This window comes from Bos javanicus, chromosome 29, assembly GCF_032452875.1.
Source record: "Bos javanicus breed banteng chromosome 29, ARS-OSU_banteng_1.0, whole genome shotgun sequence".
In the NCBI taxonomy this organism is placed as follows: domain Eukaryota; kingdom Metazoa; phylum Chordata; class Mammalia; order Artiodactyla; family Bovidae; genus Bos; species Bos javanicus.
The window spans coordinates 32315843-32341612 of record NC_083896.1 but is presented as its reverse complement, the minus strand read 5'-3'; the positions used below and the strand labels follow the sequence as shown (position 1 = coordinate 32341612).

Here is a 25770-nt window from a genome sequence, read left to right as displayed (position 1 = left end):
CATAGATGGCAGCCCACCAGGCTCCCCCGTCCCTGGGATTCTCCAGGCAAGAACATTGGAGTGGGTTGCCATTTCCTTCTCCAATGCATGAAAGTGAAAAGTGAAAGTGAAGTTGCTCAGTCGTGTCCGACTCTTAGCGACCCCATGGACTGCAGCCTACCAGGCTCACCAGCATTTCTCAAACTTTAATGTTCTTATGGATCTTTTTGGAATGGAACCTGAGCTCTGTAGTTCTCCTAGCTCCCAAGTGCTTGTCCATGCTATTGGTCTGAGAGGAACCACTGTACTGTTGAGTAACAAGGTCTTATAATTGTCTCATCAACTAGAAAAATAACTATATAAGAAAGAAAAGTGATTTAGTCTCATCCTGGGAATTACCATAGCATCTAATACAGGGCTATGCAGCTGGTCAATACTAGCTAACTACATCAAATCCCCCACCCCCTTTTTTTTTTTTTGGCCATATTTGAGATTCATTTTGTTCATTCAAAGTTTAGGACTAATCTAAAAATGTTTGTTATTCATGTACTTTTGGAGGCAGGCATGTAAATTTGATGAGCTCGGGCACGTTCAGGGTGGTATGGCCACAGACATGCATGCATGTAAATTTGGAGACAAAAAGAAACAGCTGTCACTCATAACTTTCTCTTGCAAATAATTAACATCAATAGTATGAAATATAATTTGGTCCTGATAATATTTCACACGTTTATTCTTTCCCAAATTTACTATAATAGTTTTCTTGCTCTTATAATATAGATTTTCCGTGTAATTGCTTTTGTAGTTGTTGTTTAGTCTCTAAGTTGTGTCCAACTGTTTGCGACCCCATGAACTGCAGCACACCAGGCTTCCCTGTCCTTCACCGTCTGAGTTTGCTGAAACTCATGTCCATTTAGTCGGTAATGCCATCCAACCATCTCATCCTCTGTTGTCCCCTTCTCCTCCTGCCTTTAATCTTTCCCAGCATCAGGGTCTTTTCCAGTGGGTCAGCTCTTAGCATCAAGGGCCAAAATATTGGAGCTTCAGATACAGTATCAGTCTTTCCAATGTAATTGCTTAGATTCTACCCCAAAAGTAAAAGCTCTGAAGAAGAACATTTCACTGTTAATATCTTGCCTGTAATTATCCTTGAGTCTACCTTTATCTGATTCTGTTAGCCAAACCCTCATTTTGCCACAGGGTTCTGAATGATGCAAATCCCAATTTTTTATTTAGTTGTTTATTGAGTGCCTACTACACGCATGGCACTGGAGTATGTCTGAAGAACAACCATGGTTATTTTCTGAATTTCAGGATTCGATAGAGGATGAGGAATGCCATTTGAGGACAAGGCTGTAGGCACTTTTATTGTCAGACAGCTGATTCAATGTCACCTTTAGTTTTGCAGAGGATGTTCCCATACTAGAAAGAGCAGAGCCTTAGTTTCCGGAAAGTTTCAGAGACTTAAGACGGGCATTGTGCTCGTAAAATTCCTAGACATAGACGAGCGGGCAGGTTTTAACATACTCCCTTGAGGTTTACGAGAGATGCCCCCTTCTGCCTCTGTTGACAGCACCATCCCAGCAGAGTAATGGAGAGATATTTGTTTCCAGGAGGAGGAAATATAAAATGGTCTACAAGGCACTATTAGCCCCTGATTATCACAGCTCAGCAGACAAAAACCATCCTATATTCTGTTCCTTTCAGGAGATGTTAGTGAATGACTTTTGTAATATTATAATAACAGGAGTTCATTTTTAGTATTCTAAGAAAGATTGGTTGAGCTGTGTCAATTCATACAGAACCTGAGAGCGTTATAGTTAATTAGAAGATGAGACTTGTTCAGAGAAATAGGAGATGGATATGAGTCATTTTCAAGCCTGTTTTCAAGTAAGAGTTGGAGGACTCATTAGCAGTGAAGTTGGGGAGAAACAAGACTGACACGTTCATTAATCTGTGAGTTGATGCTTCGTGAACTCAGTGAAAGGATCAGTGGATTGACTTTAAGATGCAGAAGCTAGTAACCCATGGATCAGAACATAGTCTTTATGGGCCGGTTCTGGCTCTTGAAATAACATGGAATATTTATTACCATCAGTTGTAATACTCAGTCAAGAAAATCAGGTTCATAAAGAATTAGGAGTGACAGAAAGAATCCATCTTCAATTCTTACCCATTTCTTTTCTGCTTATGGTGACCACAGTTTCTTTGGGGGACTGAGGCTTGTTCAGCTATCTAAATCTGCTTACAGTTGAGTTCTTGGAGAATTAGACGTTGTAGCTTTTGTTACATTGGCAGATCAAGGAAGAGAACGTCTTAAAAGATTTGAAAACTACAAATGGACTTCTCATGAGAATTAGAAAGAAAATAATGGGAGACGATACACTCATCAATGGGCTATGTCCATTAGTTCAGAGAAGAATATGATCCTGCTTGCAGTTAATACTGAAGAAATCTAACCTCAGAATTGCATATGGACACATCATCACAGGTGATATCCCTTTTTTCCTTTGTCTCGGAGATATCTTTGCTATCTTGGGAATACTCAGGCACTGAGACATAACTCTTGTGTATGTTAACTATATACACATACAGGTCTTTTCTTCATTTAGTTGGCAAGCATATTGCACATCTGTTAATGCAACGTGTCAGCTAAAAAGACACAGTCCCTCTAGCAACTTATGACGCAGAATCAGAAACTTATGATGAAGGAAGCACTCTGAACTTTGTTAGGTACATTGTGAAAGTGAATCCCAAACCTGAAGATCGAGAACGTCCATCTAATTGACAAGAAGATTTAGAGAATGCTCCCTAGAAGAGGTAACGCTCAGCCTGAGTCTTTATTTTATTATTTTTTTTTTAAATTTTATTTTATTTTTAAACTTTACATAATTGTAGTTTTAAGTTTACATATTGAGGCCTAGGAATTTTTGTAATGTATCAGTAATATTGGGAAAGCTTTATCAAATTATCTAAATCAGGGATTAGAGAAGGATGGGGCAGGGGGTTGGAACAAGTCTCCCTATCACTTGTTTTTTTGATTAAGTGATGTCCAACTCTTTGTGATCCCATGAACTGTAGCCTGCCAGGCTCCTCTGTCCATGGGATTTTCCAGGCAAGAATACTGGAGTGGGTTGCCATTTCCTTCTCCAGAGGATCTTCCCGATCCAGGGATCGAACCCACGTCTCCTGGGTCTCTTGCCCTTCAAGAGAATTCTTTACCGACTGAGCCACCTGGGAAGCCCTTAGTTTGGCAAAAGTGCTGTTGTTTAGGGAAAGTATCTTTTGAATGACTAATCCTATTGGAAGCCAAATTCTTTTTCTCCTGCGTTCCAGGGTATGCTTGGAATATAAATTTATAGGAACTCTAAATTGTTGATATTAAGGGAAATATTTATTGCAAATCTATTTAAATCAGGCACAACTTGCAAAAGAAAAAAAAAGGGAAAACCTGCATCATCTGTATTTTCTGTGACAGCTTTCTTATACTTCTGTATTCACCATGTGTAGTTTCTTTACCCTGGGTATGTTATAGCCATAATTCTTGACCTAGAATACTAACACAAAGACCAGAGGGCAAGGTCAAATTTAAATCACAGTGGGTTTGTTGGTAGCACTATAATTTTGGCTTTTAAAAAGTATATTAAAAAACAGAAATATAAAAAAAAACCCCAAAAACAGAAATATCACTTTGCTGACAGAAGTCCATATAGTCAAAGCTATGATTTTTCCAGTAATCATGTACGGATGTGAGAGTTGGACCATAAAGAAGGCTGAGGCTGAAGAACTGATGCTTTCAAATTGTGGTACTGGAAAGACTCTTGAGACTCCCTTGGACTGCAAGGAGATCAAACCAGTCAATCCTAAAGGCAATCAACCCTGAATACTTATTGGAAGGACTAATGCTGAAGCTGAAGCTCCAATAACTTGTCCATCTGATGTGAAGAGCTGACTCATTGGAGAAGACCCTAATGCTGGGAAAGACTGAGGTCAGGAGGAGAATGAGGCAGCAGAAGTTGAGGTAGTTAGATAGCATCACTGACTCATTGGACATGAATTTGAGCAACCTCTGGGAGATAGTGATGGACAGGGTAGCCTGGTGTGCTGCAGTCCATGGGTAGGAGATAGTGGAGGACAGGAGAACCTGGGGTGCTGTGGTCCATGGGGTCGCAAAGACAACAGCAACAACAAAATAATAATCTCAATGAAAACTCATAAGTGACATCACAGTTATCACCTAGAAGCAGAGCAGAGCAGGGGACAGAGTTGAGGGGAACTGGTTTCAGCCTCCACTGAGCCTGGTCTCCCTGGGGTTCCCTGCTCTTCTGCTGCCTTGGCCTGAAACACCCCTCTGAGTCCCTCGCCTCCCTTCCTTCTGTGTTTCACTCAACCTGCGCCTGGAGTGACCCAAATGGAAGCAAGTGTCAGCCTATAGATCCCAGCCTGTGTCCAGGACTTGTGGAGGGCGGGACTCCAGAGGCCATCACATGCTTTAGGAAGAAGCAAGGACTCCCAGAGTCCCAAAGCATTTTATTGGACGCAAGATGCCCACATAAACCAAACTGCTGCATTCTCCCCCCTCTGCATGGTGTGCCCATTTTCATCCTGAAAGTCCAGGGCGGTGAGGATGGACAGGCGAGGTGGCTGGTGGGCTGGTGGTGGGCTAGGGCGGTGGGGTGGTGAGCAGTGGGGCTGCAGTGGGCCTGGAGGCTGGGGTGGGCCAAAGCTAGGAGCCCACTGCCTCCTGAGCACAAAGTCGCTGCAGACACTTTTGCTTGGCTGCTTGGGCACTGCGGCTCCCATTCAAGGAAGTGAGCTCAGCTCTTCTCTGCCCTCTGTTACCAAGAATTCAAACCATTTCTGCATTCAGACAAGCCCATGGATGCCTCTAGGCTGGGGAGTAAAGCTGAATTCACACAGTTGTTTTGTGTTTAGGCAGAAATGTTTATAATGCCAAGACAAAAACGTTGGTCCAGCCGATATCCAAATAGCTGTCATGTAGGAGGGAATTCTCCTTGGCCAACATGTCATTTTTTTTTTTTTTTTTTTTTACCCAAACAGTCCTTGTGCTTTTTCTGAAAGGATTTACGTCTACAGCAGCTGGTCTCTGTCACCATCTACAAGTGGAAACAGGGAGGGTTCTTTTTTCTTTCTCCAAAAAATAATGAAGCGGTCATCCATTTCTGTCCCAGAGTTATTTCCTGAGATGAGAGCCCTCCAGAGCCCTGGCAACTCCCTCTTTCCAGCTTCCTCTGTGGGCAAAAGTCTTCTACCCAAGGGAGTGTCAGTCACAGAGAGTGAAGCTTCATGAATTCAGCCCAGCTCAGGCTGGACCCTGTGTGGGGCCACAGCGTTACTCACTCTCTCTCTCCACCGGAAAGAGAAAACACATTTCCATTAAACCTTTTTCCCAGCTACCTGGAAGGTTGGTAGGAGGAAGAGTGTTGCTTTTGATGCCTTGAGCTAGGCTTCAGGACAAGGCGGCTGATCCCCAAAGCATTTCTTTTACAAATGTCTAAGTCCGGCAAGAATTCAGAAGGGCAAAGACTTGCGCCTGTTCGTGGAGTCTCGGGACCATCCATAAGGCCAAGTGCACTGTGCAGCCTCCATGGCTTCCTATTCCCCAGGCTTTGGCAGAACTGTTTTCGGTATTATAGGTAAACTCCTCGTCATCTTGTATTCCAGTTCTCCGTGAGCCTGTCTCCTCCACTGCCTGCAGGTGGAGATCCATCCCTCTCAGCTTTATCCTGAGTCAGATAGAACATAAGGTCCACGAGGGAGGGGTCTTTGTTTACCTGTGTGTCTTGAGCATGCTGGAGGCACAAAGTCGCTATTTACTGAATGATTAACAAGTTCCTGGCAGAGGAAGCCTTGATGTGCCTGTTGAATAAATAATTGAGGTCTGTGATGACTCAGGGGACCCCGGGGGCTTTCTGGAGGAAATTGAGGGCTAGATGGCTTACACAAAGCAGCACTCTCCACATCTGGACATCTCCTAAGGTTTAGGTTGCCCTTCGGGGCCCTGGAGGGCTGGGGCAACTTTTCCCTAAGGAATCAGATCTTGGTTAAGCCATTATCAGTATGACACAATCTGTGTTGTCAACTTTTAAATCTCGTCTATGAGTAGATATAATTGAATTGAGGGTGGTTGATGACTTATTAGGACCAGGCCCTCTTCCCTAGTGCAGAATCTGATATTTGGTAGCTGCTCACTGTTTTTAGATGGAGAAGGCAATGGCACCCCACTCCAGTACTCTTGCCTGGAAAATCCCATGAATGGAAGAGCCTGGTAGGCTGCAGTCCATGGGGTCGCTAAGAGTCGGGCATGACTGAGCGACTTGACTTTCACTTTTCACTTTCATGCATTGGAGAAGGAAATGGCAACCCGCTCCAGTGTTCTTGCCTGGAGAATCCCAGGGATGGAGGAGCCTGGTGGGCTGCTGTCTGTGGGGTCGCACAGAGTCGGACATGACTGAAGCGACTTAGCAGCAGCTGCAGCAGCAGCACTGTTTTTAGATGCAAACACTGACTAGGGGACCACGGCTCCAGCTCCAGGTGGGAACAGTGTCCTTGGACTAGAGTAATTCGATCTTTTCCAACTCTTCAGCTCTACCACCTGGGAGTTCCTCCTGGGAGCCATTTTTTTTTTGCAATCAAGTCCCTGAAAAAACTAGAAAACAACATCTTGATGAACATAACTGTTGTTTAGTTGCTACGTCGTGTCTGACTCTATGTGATCCCATGGACTGCAGCCCACTAGGCTCTTCTCTCCATGGGATTTCCCAGCCAAGAATACTGGAGCGGGTTGCCGTTTCCTTCTCCAGGGATCGAACCCATGCCTCCTGCACTGGCAGGCGGATTCTTTACTGCTGAGCCACCAGGGAAGCTTGATGAGCATAGTTACCCTTAGCTATTTTACATTTTTTAAATTAATATTATTTAGATTGCATCCTACTTTTTGGGAGAAAAGACATCATTTACAGGTGATGTTTTAGTTAAACTCAGTAAGCACAGTTCTGGGATAAGTTATGTCTTCAGAAGATTTTTAACTTTTTTCTCAACTGTGTGAAAGTAGTTGCTGTGTGATGGTAGGCCTTGGTCAGTACAATTTTGTAGTGTAGAACTTTATCTATGTTATACACTTCATACACTTCATATGAAAGAAGATGTACACGCTCATTGGCTGTCAAGCTGTATGGTGAACAGAGTTGCAAATTGAGCATAAGACCTACATTATTCTTGATATTTCTTGAAAGGAGGTCAGTGGCTTTAATTGTCATCAAGAATAAAGGGAAAGGACGGACAAATATAAAGTGGAAAGGAGATAAGTTGAAACTCAAATGTCACTCCCTAACAATAGGAATTTGGCCTCTGAATGACATACCGAGGAATTTAATCTTCTAAATCATTCAAGAAAGACATTTTTTAAAATGTGTAATATTGAACTCATGAAAGCGTATGGACTAGTGTACTTTAGAGAATGTTTGGATCAACAGAAATGTTTGCTATATCAATGATTTTCCAATGATTGACAGCTAGCTGCAAAATCCCTTTAGCCAGAACACTCCTCAAGTGTGATGGTCATTCAGACTTTGAATGGAGATAATGGCTCTCAACAACAGTTATTTAATAATAGCCCTTCTCCTTTGTGAAGATGGGTAACATGCATTCCCCTCTGGGGCTTCTCTCTGCTTATCTGTCGGGGTCCTGGTTGTCATGCCTTCTCAGTAAAGGTTTTCCACCCCTCCTCTCTCCTGCCCTTTCTCTCTTTGGTCTTTCACCAGTTGATAAATGCCACACTGCATGTGGAGAGCCAGGCCGGGGTCGGGGGTGGAGGGACTGAGATACAGGGATGGGAATGTGACTTTAAGAGACCCATTCCTGCCCAGAAGCCCTCTAAAGGGTCTTTTTGTGGTCTCTGAGTGCTAACTGTCTGCAGCAGACACCACCACTCAGGCTATCTTGCAGTCAGGAGTCAGCCTTGCTCCCTGTTGGTCGCTTTGTTTTTCTATAATTATCTTTTGAAATATTTATTTATTTATTTGGCTTCATCCTGTCTGAGTTGCAGCTTTCGAGCTCAGTAGCTGTGGTGGCTTGGCTTAGCTGCCCCGAAGCACGTGGGATTTTCGTTTTCTGACCAGGGGTCGAACCAGCTTCCCCTACTTTGGAAGGCAGATTCTTAGCCTTTGGACCACCAGGGAAACCCCCTCTTTGTTTTTCTACATTTTCATTTCTTTCTCCGTAACACAAACAAGTGACCTCGATGCTTCTAAGGAGATCTGATCCGAGGCCTTCTTTGATTTCTCATCCATACATGTTCTTTGCCCAGCAGCTCAGTGAGTGCTTTTTCCCACGCAGGTGCTGACAGCGTGATGAGCTACTTTGTGGATTCTTCAGTGAGTGGCCCTGCCACCTATTCAGCTGCTCGACCTGCAGTGCTGGTAAGTAGGACTCTTCCCCGGCCCTTCCCAGGCCCCATCCTCCCCTCCCTGGGTCTCCTGCTCTCTGATCTCTCTTAGATAGAAGCAGCCAGAACCCAACTCCAAGCTGGAATCAGCTTTACATCTTTTGGAGGGACTACATTGCCAGATTATCTGTCTTTTCATCACCACATAAAGTGAAACATCCAAGACTGATGGATTTGCTAAGGAAGATTTTTTAGCATGCTTGTGTTGCAGAGAATACGACTCAAACTTGGATAGTGTTTAAAGCCAGGTGATTTTTCACAGCTCAGTTCATTTGCTGAAGATTTTTTGCACGTTGATGTACCTTAGACCTATTCTTAGCATAATTTAGCTTGTTTTGGTCCTCATACACATAAGCTAAAATATACAAGTTTTTCTAATCACAGAATTTGAAACTGGAAATAAAGTGTGACAAGTTGATAGGGAAAATTCCTGAGTCCTAGAAAAAGAGGGCTAAGAGGAATTTTAAAATTCCTTTTTAAATAAAGTTTTTTGCTCTTAGGGAAGAAGGCTTTTACCCAAGTTACATGGTGATCTGTAGAAATATTTAGCTAAATTCCTTATAAATATGATGTGTGAAAGATCCCCAAATGCCATCATTCATCAGTTCCACTGTGAAGTGAACTTTTAATAGCAGCTGATGAATCATTAACAGTTGATTCTAAATTTTGTGTGTATTTTTACAGGGGTGGCCATCATTTACTACTTACTCTGGAAATGGACAGATAAGTTTAGCGTTAATCCTTCCAAATACATTTGTCGGTCTAAATAGACACCAATTGACCAGAGTGCTTTTCTGCCTCCTCTGCAGAGTTTTGAACCTTGGTACCCTTCAGTTTGCCATGACCTCTCACTATAATTGTCAAAAGATTTGATGTGTTTTAATCTGTAATATTAGAAAAATAATTACTTAAAAAGCTATTCCACATTCAAGGAGCGATGAATACATCTTTCTTCCCTGACTGTTGTGTGACACATATTTCTTCTTTTTTAAGTGGCTTCTGTTTCCATATAAACACCATTCACTATATTTAAAAAATTGGAATCAGGGAAATGTTTAGAGTGCAATTTACATCAGAAATATATATTTAAAACGCACACACACAAGTTCAGACCAAAAATCACTCCATTCTGCTTAGTAGAAATTGCTGAGGGACTTGTTAAGGTCCATATGGCTGGAGACTTGGCCAGGGAAAAGACTGCTTCTGCTTCTTACGAAGAAGTTATCATCTAAGGTCAGCACAAATGACACTAAATCTTTCTCAAAAATGATAGTGTAAAGATTTGTTAAATAAGGATACTGTGATTCCAGGGCACACTGTGTCACTGACTTGGAAAAGTGGATTTAAAAGCAGCTTACGTTAATTCTCTTTGCCAATACTGTAATCCAGTTAAATAAGATTAATAACTTGTTTAGCAATGCCATGCAAATTTGTATTTATTATATTTTAGGCACTGAAATAAATTGCAGTACAAGTACATAAGTTGCAGGTATAACATTAAGTTATCCTAGACAGGGCATCTGGAAATTGTATGAGATGGAAAAAAACTAAAAAACAACTCTAAGTGTGTCTTTTCAACTAAAGACCCCACCCTCAACTGAATACACTTGGTATTTTTAATGCATTTTGAATTGTTTCCACTGGTTTCAAAACAAAGAACTCATTTATCCCCACCCCCAACAGCCATATCTGAAAAACATTATCAACCCTTGGGATTCTTTTCAATACGATATTTCAGAGTTGCTTGGGTAAAAGTAGAAAGTTACGTAAGCAAATTGCTATGTTATTGTTACAGTACTTTCGCTCACAACTTCTTTCTGGGGCTCAGTTTCTCCACCACTGGAGCTAGTTGGGCAAATTTCTCAGAACCACTGAGCAACCAGGAAGTCCTCTGCCTTCTTCGTCTGTCTTCTTTCTTTAAAAAATTAGATAAATAAAGTTGATGGATCCAAGCTCAAGTTCAGTGAACTAGTTCTGACAGATAACCTGCAACTTCGGGCTGGGCTATAACGACAGTGAAAGAATTTGTAAATCACCTATAGAGTATCAGCCCCGGGCGTTAGCAGAAAAACTAGCAAACCTCATACCTTCAGTCCCAATCAGATCTCCTGGAGGAGTGAGCCCAGCTTCATGAACTTTCCCAGACGAGAATCTTTCCCAGGCACCTGAGTCTTCTCAGTTCTGTTGGAGTCTTGTCGTCTGAAGCTCAACCAGTTGTACTTAATCCAATCAACCAAGTCCTCCTGCCTGGCGCCCTGATCTCTGCATTAGTTAGCCTGGGCCACCAGGAAGAGAAGCTATCCCAGAATGGGAAGTTTGAGGGTAAAAGGAAAACCAGTGGATTTTTTAAATCTAGGGGTGATTTTGTTGGTGATATTTTTGATGGTCAGAATTTGGGGAGTGGGGATGTTGTTGGCATCCAGAGGAGAGAGGTCTGGGTTGCAACTAAGTATTCTACACTGCACAGTACAATTCCCCATGACAAAGCATTGTCTAGCCTCAACTGTCAGTAGTGCAAAGGTTGAGAAGGTGTGCTCTAGAATGGACACAAGATCTGGTTTGAAGGAGGGGTAGTACTGTGTGTTGTTTAGTTGCTAATTTGTGTCTGACCAGGGATTGTAGCTTCCAGGCTCCTCTGTCCTTGGGATTCTCCAAGCAAGAATACTGGAGTGGATTGCCATTTCCTTCTCCAGGGTATCTTTCTGACCCAAGGACTGAACCCGCATCTCCTGCATTGGCAGGAAGATTCTTTACCACTGAACCACTTGGGAAGCCTGGTACTGAGTGTAACTCCTTGTGTTTGAAAGGGAAATCTTAAAACAGAAAAAAAAAAAAAAAGTGAGACCATATTCAGCAGAAAGAGGGTTTCTGCTAAACAGACTGCTTTAGTTGTCTAAGAAACAATCTTCTAAACCAAGACACAAATATTTTCTAGACCCTCAAAGACCACTCAGTCTCAGAGTCCTTGATTGAGAATTGGAGCTGGCATTAGTATGATTTGATTATTTGCTGTACCAGGAGTAGGCTTAAAATAATCACAGCAACAGTTGCAAAATTCATCCCATCTCTCGGGTAAGGGCCATTGTATGCAGAACACACATTATCTGCCTCGGGGTCCCTTGGAGCAAAGCAGGACACAAGTTCTTCCCTTTGGAAGGTCAGCCTCCTGGGAGACCTTCATGTAGGGAGTGATGTCACAGTGGGGGAGGCAGGGAAACAACACTTCTGGAAGTTGTCTGGCCATTGTGTGGGAGGGGGTGACGTTTGCAGGTACTTATATGGGCTGTGTGTCAGGGACCCTTTCATCCAGCGGGAGGAAGCACTCCTTCCTGTTATGCTGGTTGGAGAACTTGCTGCCTTGCGCCTGGAAGTCCCTCGCACCCCTGGTCCTCTCCTGCGTCATCCTCCCCTTCACACTGCTGAGCTTTCAGGGCTGGGTTCAGGGCAGGAATGGGCGGGGCAGGTTGCCCCTGGTTTGGACCAAGCATGTCCCTGTCCTTGGCTCCCTCACCAGCGTGTGGAGGAGGTCCTTGGGTCACTCGCGCTTAGGAAGCACCTTGAACTGTTCAGAGGGAAGGAATAGACAACTGCCCACACACCTCCTCTCGGAGCTCAGGCCTTTGGGAATCCAGTAAGTCCCCTACATACGAATGAGTTCCGTTCTGAGAGCGCGTTTGTAAGTCCAATTTATTTGTAACTCCAACAAAGTTAGCCCAGATACCCAACTAACACAATCCACTCTGTGGTACTGTGTTGTAATAGGTTTATAATACTTCTCATACAATTAATACATAAAACACAAACACAAAAAAGAAAACATTTTTAATCTTACAGTGCAGTTCCCAGGAAAGTACAGCAGTACCATACAACAGCTGGCATCCGAGGGCTGCCATCAAGTGAACAGGCAGGAAGAGTTACTACCTGGAGGATGGAGAGGAGGGGTTAGATGGCAATAGGAGACAGGGTCGGGGGGAGCAAGCTGTAATGTCACTTACGCCTGATGATGATGGAATGCACATTTGTGTCTTTGAAAGTTCACAACTTGAAGGTTCCTATGTAGGGACTTACTCTACGGTAATATGCCAGGCAAGGGTGACTGTTCAGAGTGTCAGAGCACATGGAAGGCCCTGAGCCTTCTGGCTTGGGCCAGACAGCTGTGGAACATAGCCTGGCCACACACTGGGTTGACCAAAAAGTCCTTTCGAGTTTTTCCACAACAGCTTATGAACAAACCAGAAGGAACTTTTTGGCCAATCCAATAACATGGAAAACACTCAGGCTTTGGAGTCAGAAAGACCTGAGTTAAATTCTGGTCTATTTATTACTCCTTAGCCACGTGACCTTGGGCACATGACTTCCTCCGAGCCTCAGTATTCTCATCTGTAAAACAGGCACAGGGTATAACTTACCACGTCAAGTCGCTGTGACACCAGCCAGAAATATGACCTCAGTTAATTCCCTTTCCCTGTGTTTACCATCTCTTCTCTGTTTTTCTCTGGACTTTTCGATTGTGTGAGATGGACACAGGGAGGTGGATGTGATTCCACTGATTTTGTCCTTACAAGGCTGCGGCCAGAACAAGATGGGGCTTTGGGTTGAGTGGAGCCATTCATATTTCTCTTACTGAGAAACCTCCTTGCTTCCTCTCTACCCTGGACCAGAAATAGCTCCCCTGCCCCCAGATCAAAGTTCTCTTGTAATGGGCTGGTGGTTTACAGCCCCATTGTGTAAACAGACTTGGTTCTCTTATCTCGAGTAATTGCAGTTTAATTGGGCTTCCTTGGGAAGCAATTCTCTTCTTAGCCTTTGCTGTTCGCACTCTTCACCTCCACCCCACATGCCTTAGGATGTGTTCACAGGGACGTCTGTGTTGTCCCTGTAGTTCTGGGAAGTTGGGAAGGGCTGATTCTTATTTCTATGAAGCTTAGCCATACACACCTTTTCCTTCTTTCTGGGGATCCTGGAGAGCAATGGATAAGGAGTCCCTGATTAGAGAAACGCCGATGCTGCTGCTGCTAATTCGCTTCAGTCATGTCCAACTCTGTGCCACCCTGTGGACAGCAGCCCACCAGGCCCCTCTGTCCACGGCATTCTCCAGGCAAGAATACTGGAGTGGGTTGCCATTTCCTTCTCCTGGATTAGAGAAATGAAAAGACAGAAAAAGAAATTTAGAATGTAAATGGAAACCAGAAAAGCATTTTTTTTTTTTTTTCTCGTTGCTTGGGGTGGTGTTGGCTTTACCTCCAGGGAGGTTACTGAAACATGATGTTTAAGAAATAATCTATAACCATAACTCTTAGTGATAGTCAGAAGAAGTGAAGGAAAAAAGAGATTTTTCCAGCATCTTAGAAAGTGGGGATTTTCTAAGACATGGGATTCAGTCAGCACAAGCTAGAGAATTTCAGAGCCAGACCATAACCTTGAGACTGTCTCCCAGCATCAGGAAATTCAGGTCCTAAGAGAGTAAATGAGGTTGCCCAAGTTTACAGGCTGGTGAAGGCTGGAGTGTGGTCTGGATCTTCCGGCTGCTGGCTTGGGACACTCCTTATCATTAAGTGCATCTTGATCATATTTTTTAAAGATTCTTTTTTTTTATGTGGAGCATTTTAAAAGTCTTTATTGAATTTGTTACAATATTGCTTCTGCTTTATGTTTTGGGTTTTTGGCCATGAGGCATGTGGGATCTTAGCTTCCTGACCAGGGATCAAACCTGCACCCCTGCATTGAAAAGTGAAGTCTTAACCACTGGACCACCGGGGAAGTCCCCATATTTTTAAAAATAAAATTAAAAAAAATTTAATTTATTTTTGGCCTCGCTACACAGCACTCGGGATCTTAGTTCCCCGACCAGAAATTGAGCTCAGACTCCCTGCAGTGGAAGTAGAACCTTAACCACTGGGCCACCAGGGAATTCCTGGCAATTCCCCATCTTGACCATTTTTAAGAAATGTGGGGATGGATAAGAATTTATGCCAACTCATGCATCCATATGGTTGAAGACTGAAGGCGAGAGGAGAAGGGGATGACAGAGGATGAGATGGTTGGATGGCATCACCAACCTGATGGACATGAGTTTGAGTAAGCTCTGGGAGTTGGTGATGGACAGGGAGGCCTGGTATGCTGCAGTCCATGGGGTTGGACGCGACTGAGTGAGAACTGAACTGATGTATCCGTATGCTTTATTCATGGTGAATTTACCCTCCTTGGTTTAGGGAAAAAAACAAAAACAAAAACAGAACTCCATTTTGTAGCTCTCTGAGCAAATTGAAATTCCTGTCCAGGTTTTTGTCCATGGGAGGTTCGCCCCATCTCTGAGGAGGCTCTGAGTCAGGCCCACCCTTCACCTCCAAGCTCTGGGCTGGATGCCTGAGGCTGGCACCCCATGGAGCCACTGGGAGTCTCAGGGTTCCCATTAATGAGTAGAAGTTGATGGATAACACAGGATCTCACCTGCTACCTCTCAGCAAGAGAATGTCTTTTGAGTGGAGGGGACTGTGGTCTCAGACTGGTGTGAGGCGCTTCACCCTTGGTCACTGTCCCCCTCCCCTGACTTGATCTGCAGCCCCAGGGCGGGGGGCATCTCAAGGTGGCTTCAGCAGTGGTCCAGGTGGCTCGTTTGGAGGCTGAGCACAGCTTCTCATGGAGAACGGAATCTGACAGTCCCATCTCTGCTCTTTATGTGCTTCAGATTCGTTTCTCTCTCAGCAGTCTGCAGTGGTCCGACCTGCCCTTTTGCCAAGACCCAAGCCCATCGCTCTTATTGTTTTCAAAACAATTTCCTGGCCTTGAATCTAAAATTAAATTGCCCTTTGAGAGTTTCCTATTTTGTCTGTTCCTGCCTCTCCTGCGGCTACACCACCCTGGGCCCCTCCCCTCTGGCGGGAGAGCCGAAGGTGGGGGGCGTTTCCGTGTTGCCTCCTTCCCTTCTCCAGGGAGCAGGTCCCACGTGTCCCCCTGAAGCAGAGGAGCCCCAGTGTTCTTCTGAGGGCCAGATACAGTTTGCCCCAAACCCCTCCCCAGGGCGGCTGAAAGCACTTCTCTGTGAGTAAAAAGAGGTGCTGGCTGGTCTGACATCCTCTGAAGATGAGGAGTCTCAGACACAATGAGATGTCTGTGGAGTTGGTCAGGTTGGCTTCAGGGGGCATCTGCCTGCAACAAAGTGAAAGGGTTTAGGATGAGAAATCCCCCACTTACTGTGCAAATTTGCACCTAGTATGTGAGAGCCCCTGGACAGCTCAGCAGCTAGGTATTTCCTAACCTCTTATTTCTCTACTGAAAAAACAGGGATTGTGGGGGCAAAATGGTGTGTGAGCATATTCCAGGGAAGAATGAAGACAAACGACTTGAAGGTGTTAATGCATTTGAACGGGACGTGGCCTGGCATGAATCTAAACGCTGACGAATTCTGGTGCTCTAGGCTTTCCCACCCTGGCGTCGTTATTTATCAAATGAAGGTTGTCCGTCACAAGGTCAGGAGAAAGAATGTGGAGGAATCAGCAAAAATGAGACTTGTATTTGCAAAGGAACTTGGCGATCACTGGGGCCAGTGTCCTCAGGAAACAGAGGCTTAAGGAGGTTAAGAAACAGGCTGGAGACTAACCAGCTCCTTAGGGGCAGTCATTGTTCCGTCACTAAGCCGTGTCCAACTCTTTGCAACCCCATGGGAGCAGCACTCCAGGCTTCCTGTCCTTCACCATCTCCTGGAGTTTGCTCAAACTCATGGTGATGCCATCCAACCATCTCATCCTCTGTTGTCCCCTTCTCCTCCTGCCTTCAATCTTTCCCAGCATCGGTGTCTTTTCCACCGAGTCGACTCTTCACATCAGGTGGCCAAGGTACTGGAGCTTCAGCTTTGGCTTCTGTCCTTCCAATGAATATTCAGGATTGATTCCCTTTAGGATTGACTGGTTTGATCTCCTTGCAGTCCAAGCAACTCTCAAGAGTCTTCTCCAGCATCACAGTTTGAAAGCATCAGTTCTTCAGCACTGAGCCTTCTTTATGGTCCAACTCTCATATCCATACATAATTCCTGGAAAAACCATAGCTTTGATTATATGGACCAGAAAGTGAAAATGAAAGTTGCTCAGTAGTGTCCAACTCTTTACAAACCCCATGGTCTATACAGTCCATGGAATTCTCCAGGCCAGAATACTGGAGTGGATAGTCGTTCCCTTCTCCAGGGGATCTTCCCAGCTCAGGAATTGAACCCAGGTCTCCCGCATTGCAGGCAGATTCTTTACCAGTTGAGTCACCAGGGAAGCCCAGAGCAGGACTCAAACCCAGGCTTCCTGATTTCCAGTCTCTCATCTTCTTACTGGAGTGTATGAACATCAATGCCAGGCCTAGAATGATACAGATTTACTCCTGTGGATTGTAGACTCCCTTACCCATCCATTCAGTGTTAAGTCAGCTTTGCCTCTGGAAATACACATTTTTTTTTTAAGTTGCAGCATCTAGAAGTATTTATGTGTCTTGTATGCTTATGGTATGGTACTAAGGCTAAACCCCAGGATTGTGTAGTTGGTTAAAGAAAAGACAGATTTACTCTGACAGAATTTTTTGTAACACACACACACACACACACACACAAGAAAGATCCGGAAGGGTTTGAGGAGCAAACACTTGGACAATTAAGGCTGCTTGGCTCAAGACAGAAACGAACTCCTATAGACAAGCACCTCCATCTGTTTTTGATTTAGTGTTGAAAATCTACTTCCCTTTTCCCTTTTTCCTAATTGTAGGGATCTTTGGGGGCAGAGGGGAGGAAGACTCTGAGCAGAAACAATGCTGTGAGGTTTGGCAGGGCTGGGAGGTGGGTGAAGAGCAGCCATAGGGAGAGAACTGGGTGAGTGGGGAGGAGAGACAGGTCCCTGAAAGAAGCATAGGGGGTGAGAGTGCCATAATACAGTAGATGAAGCCCTGACTGCAGAAGAGGGTGGTGGTCGCTATGCTGGTGGTGTCAGGGGTGGTTTATCTTGGAGCAGGAACACGTGTGTGTCTGTCATCCTAGTAGATTCCAGACTTCAGAACTTCATGCTATTTCTTTCCAGGATCAGAAAAGTGAAGCACTTAGGTTGCAGGCTCATGTCCTCTGAAGCCTCCACAAGGATTACTGGGGTTGGGGGAGGGTGCTCATCACATATTGCCCCAGAGCAGGGCAGGAGCACATGGCCATTTAAGGCTGCCTGGATACCACCCTCTTCTTAGTGTCCGCTTTCTGAAACTCTGCCCTTTCACTGAACACTTTGGTGTTTTTCCTCCCATGTCTTCAACTGACCCTTCTTTGTTATTTCCCCTTCATTTCTTCTCCCAATGGCCTGCGACTCCACAGACCCGTTTTTTTAAAAATTGAAGTATAATTGAATTACGATATTATGCTAATTTCAAATAAACATAGTGATTAGATATTTTTATACATTATACATGAAAAGGTCACCACAGTAAGTCTAATAACCATCCCCATATAAAGATATTTCAATGCGTGGACTGTATTCCCTTGGCTGCACTTTACATTCTCCTGACTTGTTATCTGATGACTGCTCTGAGTCCCCTTCATTTATCTCACTCACCTCTCGCGCCCCTCTGGCGACCGCCAGTTTGTTTTCTGCGAGTTTCTGTGAGTTTCTCTGTCTGTGAGTTTCTTTCTGTTCTGTTACTGCTTACTTGTTGTGTGTCATTTATTTTTTTAGACTCCACGTATAAGTAGAATCACAGTATTTGTATTTCTCTGACTTGTTGCAATCAGCAAATATCCTTTGGGTCCATTTCTGTTGTTGCAAATGGCAAGATTCCATTCTTTTTCTACGACTGAATAATATTCCAGTGTATGTATATGTGTGTGTGTGTATAATTCTTATCCATTCATCCATCAGTGTACAGTTAAGTTGCTTTCATATCTTGGTTATTGTAAATAATGTGGTAGTAAACATTGGGAGGTACATATCTTTTCAGATGAGTGTTTTTGTTTTCTTTGGATAAGTACACAGAAATAGAACTGCTGGATGGTGTGGCAGAGCCATTTCTGACCCTTTCTCTTTTTATTTTAAGTACCATTTTCCCTGACTCTACACTTTAACTAGATCCTTGATGTTTATAGATCCACCTTTATCCTTTCCTGTCTTCTGTCATGCAGCCACCAAGGGAACCTTCCCCTAGTTGCTCTGCTGTCTCTCCATCTGAGCACAACCAAGAGTGAAATTTTCTTCCAACCTCTTACCTATGTACTTAAATTCACCATTTTCCCTGTTATAGAAGCAAGCAGTCTAAACATTTTTTTGGATCTTTGCCCCCCACTGCTTTCCATCTCCTCTGAGTCATAAAATCATGTTGACTCTTTCTTCAAAACATATCTTATATTTCTTGTTTCCTCTTCACCTCTACACTCATGACCCTAGTTCAACTTTTCATAACTGGACTGTTGGGGGTGGAGATCAGCGATAGAGCATTTGCCTGTATAACTGGCTTCACTCAGTTCACTTGGGGCCAAAGCCTAAGGACTGCCCCCAGACTCAGTACTCAAGCTGAACAAATCTGAATGTAATATTTCTTTTTTTTTTGATGGGTGGGGCTGTGTTCCTGTCTCACTATTTGTTCGGCCTGAGATTTCCAGCCGTGGAATCAGCAGGCAGTTGGGTACAGCCAGGTCTTGGTGTTGAGCTGTGGACCTCTGAGATAGCTCTCTCTGATTAACATTCCCTGAATGTAATATTTCTGACCATCAAAATCAATGCAAAAATTATTATAAGAAATAAAAATTTAAATACAGTTAGGATCAGTAATACTGATTTTTTCCTTTGTATCGAGGCCCCAGTATGGCTCTGCAGGGCACAGCTGCTGCCTTGTCAGCCTCCTCGCCTGCTCCTGCTCACTCCATCCTACTTAACCCTATCAAATGCGTCCTTCTAGAACATCTTGACTCACCATGCCACTACCTTTAACACCACCTCGAATTCCTTTCTCCTGCAGCCAGATTCTGGTCTGGTTTTCATGACCCTCAACTCTGTCCCTCCAGCTTTCATTGTTACTAACTGCCCTCCATTGCAGGTGTTATCATTGCCTGGCAGGCTACACTCCATGGGGTCTCAGAGTCAGACATGACTGAAGCGACTTAGCATGCAGGCACGTGTGCAGCACTGTCCCTCCAGCTTCCATTCTTACTAACTGCCCTGCACTGCAGGTGTTCTCATTGCCAAGAGCATGCTTTCCCCTCATACTTGTCACTACCAAGTCTTTCTCTCTGTCACCATTCTGAGTCTTTTTATTCTTCCTTACATAGGTGTAGGTGTTCCTTGGCACTTTGAGGAGTGTCATCTTTTGTTCTCTAGACCCTTCACCAAATGTTCTAGGCTGAGTCTTACTTGACTTTTCAGTTATTACCTTAATCTGCTTCCTCCAGGAAGTCTTACCTGCTGCCACTCTCCTCGCCCATATACATCGGTGCCTCCCTCTGTCACATCCCCTCGCTGTAATTTCCTGTTTACTGGTTTGTGCACTTCAGAGGGTAAAGTTCATGTCTTGCTCATACTTTATTCTTAGCATCTAACATAATACTTGGCATAGACTGGTGGTGTAATACAGATTTGTTTCATGACCGTCTATTGTCATAATCCATTTAGTATTTTGTCATGGGACAGCGGCCTCCCTTCCCGAGCCATCCAGGCCACAGAAGATTCACGGTGCACAGTCTGAAATCAAGTTGGTCTCAGCTAGAACTCTTTCTTTAAAAAAATGTCTGTTTATTTATTTATTTGGGTGTGCCGGGTCTTAGTTCTGACACATGGGATCTTGGATTTTTGTTGCAGCATCGAATCCGGACCCCAGGCAGAGGGGGCACAGAGTCTTAGCACTGGACCACCAGGGAATTCTATCTCCATTATTTTACTAGCTGTGTGGCCTTTGGATGTTTACTTGCTCTCTGAAAAACCTCAGTTTTTTTCTTCTGTGAAATGGAGATAAAAAAGTAAATCTTGCACAGCTATGAGGATTAAATGTGAAGATTAAATGTGACCATCTCTTCACCATGTTTAGCTCACCGATCAGCATGGAGCAGTGTGGGATCTACATTAGCTCCTTTCAGTAATCACTTGTGGGATGAATGACTGAGGACCCATCAGACGGGTTCTCTAAACTATGACAGGGTCAGGAGGGTGGCTGGCATCTCCTGAACTCACCTCCATTCACCAGAAGCCAGGAGGAAGATGTTGACTTCAACTTGTTTTGGGTGGTGCCCTTTTTCAAGCATGGAAGTGGGGCTTTGCTGCCCAGATTTCTGACCTGTTGATAACCTGCTTCTTTCTCCTCAACTGAGAAGGTTTCATAATGAATTGGAACTGGCTCTGTGGTTCTCTTGAGTAAAAATGTCATTCTCATACTCTATGAAATAGGTATTAAGTCAGTTTGTGAAATATCGAACAAAAAGGCAGGTGTTTAGGTAACAAGTGTCATGATGCTCCCAGGAGTCTCTGTGAGCAAAGATGTTTGTGGTTCATGGTAGGTTTGATGCATTATCTCCTTCTCGTTCTTAAAAATAGGGTCCCCTGGCACCACTGAAGACAGTTAAGGAGGAAATATATCTTAAAAATAGACTTTCCTGTATAAAATAATAAATGAACCCTCCCTGACAACAAGGAACCTGGTGTGGGGGCAGGAGGCACTCCACTAAAAATAAAGCCAATCACGAAACTCAAGGAGCTGCTGTACGTCGTTGTTTGTCAAAGTTGTGGGCTGACTCACCATGCAGCCAGGTGGTGAAGGCCCAGGTCTAGAACCCAATATCGTCTTGCTTACCCATAACTCGCCACCTACCCCTGCCCTCCATCTTGCCTCTACAGGGAACTCATCATTTTCCTTCAATGCCTCTTTGCAAACCATGCCTCACCTTCTGGGGTCTTTCCTTAGCGGAGAAAACCTCAACTTTGACACTTGAGTCCCAAGTTCTCCTCTTGTCCCCACCACTTTAGCAGGGCCTGGACCAAACCACCCACCACCTCTCTACAAAGATCCTACTGGTACCACCCACTGCCTTCTTACAAGGACTTTCTGGTTTAAGCAAACCAAGCACACACTGCTCCTAAAGAGGACAGGGCCAGGTCACTTAGAGTCCTCCTTTATACCACTTAATGACAAAATATCCCCACCCAGACCCTGTTTCTAAGACTCTGATATTTGAAACTGAATTTTGAGAAAGACTCTAGAGAAATATGAAAAAATGGGGATGATTTCGAGAACACACAGCTCATTTAGAAAATAAATGTGCTTCAAGTTGATTCTCTTGTAAAGAATTGTTGAAGACCTGCTTATCCTTGGGGTTCAAAAGAAAACCTTACTGTAGTTGCTGTAAGAGCTTGCAGTGTTAAAATACGATGTCAGCAAAATGGTTTTTTTGCTGACTGAAAGCTCAGTTGAGTGTTCTTGCTGATGATTTTCCTCAATCTTGGTCCCAAACTCCATTGCTCTGTTTATATTCATGTGGCTCTCACAAGAGCTGCCTGGTAACAGAAGCCAAGGACATGAGCCTTTGATATACAGTAATCTGGAGCTTCTCGGGTGGTGCTAGTGGTAAAGAACCTGCCTACAAATCCAGTATTCTAGCCTGGAGAATCCCCATGGACAGAGGAGCCTGGTGAGCTACAGTCCATGGGGTGGCAAAGAGTTGGACACGACTGGGTGACTAAGCACATAGCACACAAATGCGGGAGATGTAAGACACATGTGTTTGATCCCTGGATCAGGAAGATCCCCTGGAGGAGGGCGTGACAACCCAGTCCAGTATTCTTGCCTGAAGAATCCATAGACCAAGGAGCCTGGTGGGCTATAGTCCATAGAGTTACAAAGAGTCGGACATGACTGAAGCGACTTAGCACCCACACATACAGCAAAACGGTGTGACCCCGTTCAGTCCCAGGGTCTTATTCCATTCTCAGCACCTTTAACCCACTTGGAAGAAGAACAGCCCCGGGGTAAACTTTATCCAGTATTGTTTTCTTAACATGTATTATTCCATTCACTCCTCCTACCTTATGAGGAAGGTATTATTTTTCCCATCTTTTAGTTGAGTAAACTGAGGTTTAGATAAAAGAACAGGCCTAGGTCCCTGTTAGTAAGTGATGGAGCCAGGATTTGAATCTATGTATCCCTGGCTTCAAAGAACGGGGCCTTAAGCGCTGCAAACCATGGTCTCCCACATACTGTATTTGTCCTTCTTAGAGAGTACTGGGTAGAGAGTATATTTTATGGATTTTACAAAAACTAATAAGAGAATTGAACAAGTGCCCAAATGGGAAGAATGAAAATTCTAATCTAGCTATCAATATCATTAAAACTTAGGCACAGAACTTCCCTGGTGGTCTAGTGGTTAAGGATCTGCCTTCCAATGCAGGGGATGCAGGTTCAAGTCCCTGGTTGGGAAACCAAGATCCCACATGCTATGGGGCAACTGAGTCCACGTGCTGTAGCCAGAGAAGCCTGTGCACGCCAATGGAAAATCCCACATGCCACAACCAAGAGCTGACACAGCCAAATAAATAAATGTTTTAAAAAGAAAGAAATAAAACTTACACACACTGATTAACAAAGAGCAATTTTATTAGGTAAATACATTTTTTTGTTTTTTTCTTTGGTATTTGTCACCTATTGGTTCTATGATACTGGAATGTCTTATAAGAATATCTTTCATGGTGTTTTTATAGACTAAGGTAACAGTAAAAAAAATAAAAGACAAAAGCCAGGATTATATGAAGTTGACCAAGATTCTGCCTTGCGATTAACCATGGATCTTTATTTGAAAATTTTAAAAAGTCTTCAAATGGTTGAGGAAATGCATGAAAATAACTGTATACATAGTCCAAGTCAGAAACCTTTCCCATTCCTGTCTTTTTTTTTTTGGATGGGGGAGGGTAGTGATCAATATTTGGTTCTACATAGTGTGTTGCACAGAAAACTCTACTCAATGCTCTGTGGTGACCTGAATGAAAAGGAAATCCCAAAGGGAAGGGAATATATGTATACATATGACAGATTCATTTTGGTATACAGTAGAAGCTAATACAGCATTGTAAAGCAACTATACTCCAATAAAAATTAGTTTAAAAAATAGTCTTTTGTTATCTATGAATAATTCTTACTTATGGATGATAGTTACTGTTCCATTAGGGAATCTTAATATATTTCCTTTTGTTTCCTGGCCACAGAGGCAGGGACCTCTCAACTCTTATGAAGATCCCCGGATGGCCTGTGGTTTCCAGTCGGCCTATCATCCACCAAGAGCTTGTTACCCGTTCTGGGAAGAGACAGCTACTCAGGAAGTGCCCACCGGCCTTGAGCACTATGGCTCAGGTAGGAACATAAATGGCGGCTGAGACTGAGGGTGGGGTTGAGGGCCCGAGGCAACTGGGTGCGGGCGGCATCCTGTGTCATCTGCCCTCACAGCGGCCCTGGCTTATGTGGGTACCGGGTGTTCTTGTTCTATGGGAAGTCCCAGAACTTTTCAGTCATTTTGAATGACTTTATTCTCCAGCGACAGAAAGACTAAACTCTAGGAAGGGGCCCATGCGAGGTTTCTTTACTTATGTCTTCATTTTGTATATAGTTCTCTCCACTTTGCCTGTCTGGGGTTTTAACCCCTAAAACCTGGCTGTTAACAAAGGACCTAGAAGGTTTTTTAATTATGAAGTGTGAACCAGAGGGACAGAGGGTGTGTGGACTAGCCAGCCTTTGTTGTTGTTTTAATTTTTATTGGAGCACGGTTGTTTTAGTGTTGTGTTAGTTTCTGTGTGTGTGTGTGCACGCGTGCTGAACTGCGTCCAACTCTTTGTGACCTGTGGACTGTACCCACCAGGCTCCTCTGTCCATGGGATTCTTCAGGCAAGAACACTCTAGTGGTTACCATGCCCTCCTCCAGGGGATATTCCCAACCATGGAATCTAACTACATTGGCAGGTGGATTCTTTACTACTAGTGCCACGTGGAAAGCCCTATCATACAGCGAAGTGAATCAGCCATATATATACACATACCCCCTTTTTTGAATTTCCTTCTCTTTTAGGTTACCACAGAGCACTGAGTAGAATTCCCTGAGTTATAGAGCAGTTTCTCGTTAGTTACTTATTTCATGAAGTGAAGTGAAAGTGAAAGTTGCTCAGTCGTGTCCGACTCTTGATGACTCCATGGAATTCTATACAGTCCATGGAATTCTGCCAGCCAGAATACTGGAATGGGTTCCCTTCTCCAGCAGATCTTCCCAACCCAGGAACTGAACCAAGATCTCCTGTATCGCAGGCATTCTTCACCACCTGAGCTACCAATTTCATACACAGTATCAACAGTGTGTATATATATATATAGGTCCCAATCACCCAATTTATCCCACCCTCCTTTCGCCCCTTGGTGTCCATACGTTTGTTCTCTATAGTCAGTCTTCTTATATGATGTAATTTCTTTCATTTGTCTTCTTTCCATCATCCTCTTCTGTTCTGCCCTGCGCCGCATTTGGCTTCTTCCTCCTCATCTGCTGCCTCTCTCCTCAACTCTTCTTCCTCACAAAAGCTCCTCTCCTCAGAATTCCTTTCAGTCCTGACTTGCTGCTCACAGTGCTGCCCTCTGGTGAACAGGATCCACTCTCCCAAGGAGCAGACAAGTTCCAAGTCTATACCTCAGTTCTATTGTGCTGGAGTCATTGTGTTTCTCACAAATTCCATTGGTCCTTGCTAACTGGCTAACTTTTGTTGGTTTATTTTTGATACAAAATGTAAAACCTTAATTTAGGGATCCTGAAATGATTGATTCTGACAGTAAGTTCAATTTTTCAAGAGATCAGGTTATGATTATATATCCAGATACCAAAAAGGTGCATTTGTTTTCTCCCAGGACGAATTCTTAGTGTAAGAAATTTCATGATGCTTACATGTTGTGTGTGTGTGTTTACTGCTCAGTCATGTCCAACTCTTTGCGACCCTTTGGACTGTAGCCCGCCAGGTGCTTCTGTCCATGGGATTTTTCGGGCAAGAATACTGGAGTGGGTTTTGTGACTTCCTCCTCCAAGGGATCTTCCTAACCCAGGGATAGAACCTACGTCTCCTGTGTCTCCCATATTGCAGTCAAATTCTTCAACCTCTGTTCTAATGAAGTGCATAGTGTGAAAAGCCACTGGAAACTAACTTAAATGCAACTTTTTTTGTTCCATATCTCTTTACCTGAGAACACTGCTTTATGGCAAGTTATTTTTATAATACTGGAGAAATAAAGGAAATGTTTGTTTTGTTACCTACACTGTATCTTTCACCTGGAATACACCGACAGACACAGAGTGAGACGTGGTAACACTTGAT

The 25770-nt window shown here is 43.9% G+C and overlaps 1 protein-coding gene across 3 annotated transcripts in view; it reads left to right on the top strand.

Annotated features, from left to right (window-relative positions):
• ETS1 (ETS proto-oncogene 1, transcription factor) overlaps window positions 1-25770 on the top strand; it is a 138950-nt gene that overhangs the window by 6196 nt on the left and 106984 nt on the right. For all 3 annotated transcript variants that reach the window (XM_061406412.1, XM_061406409.1, XM_061406410.1), the window contains exons 2-3: window positions 8338-8420; window positions 23635-23779. In XM_061406412.1, the coding sequence (XP_061262396.1) occupies window positions 8352-8420; window positions 23635-23779 (214 nt within the window). In that variant the 5' untranslated portion in view covers window positions 8338-8351. The remainder of the gene's footprint in view (window positions 1-8337; window positions 8421-23634; window positions 23780-25770) is intronic.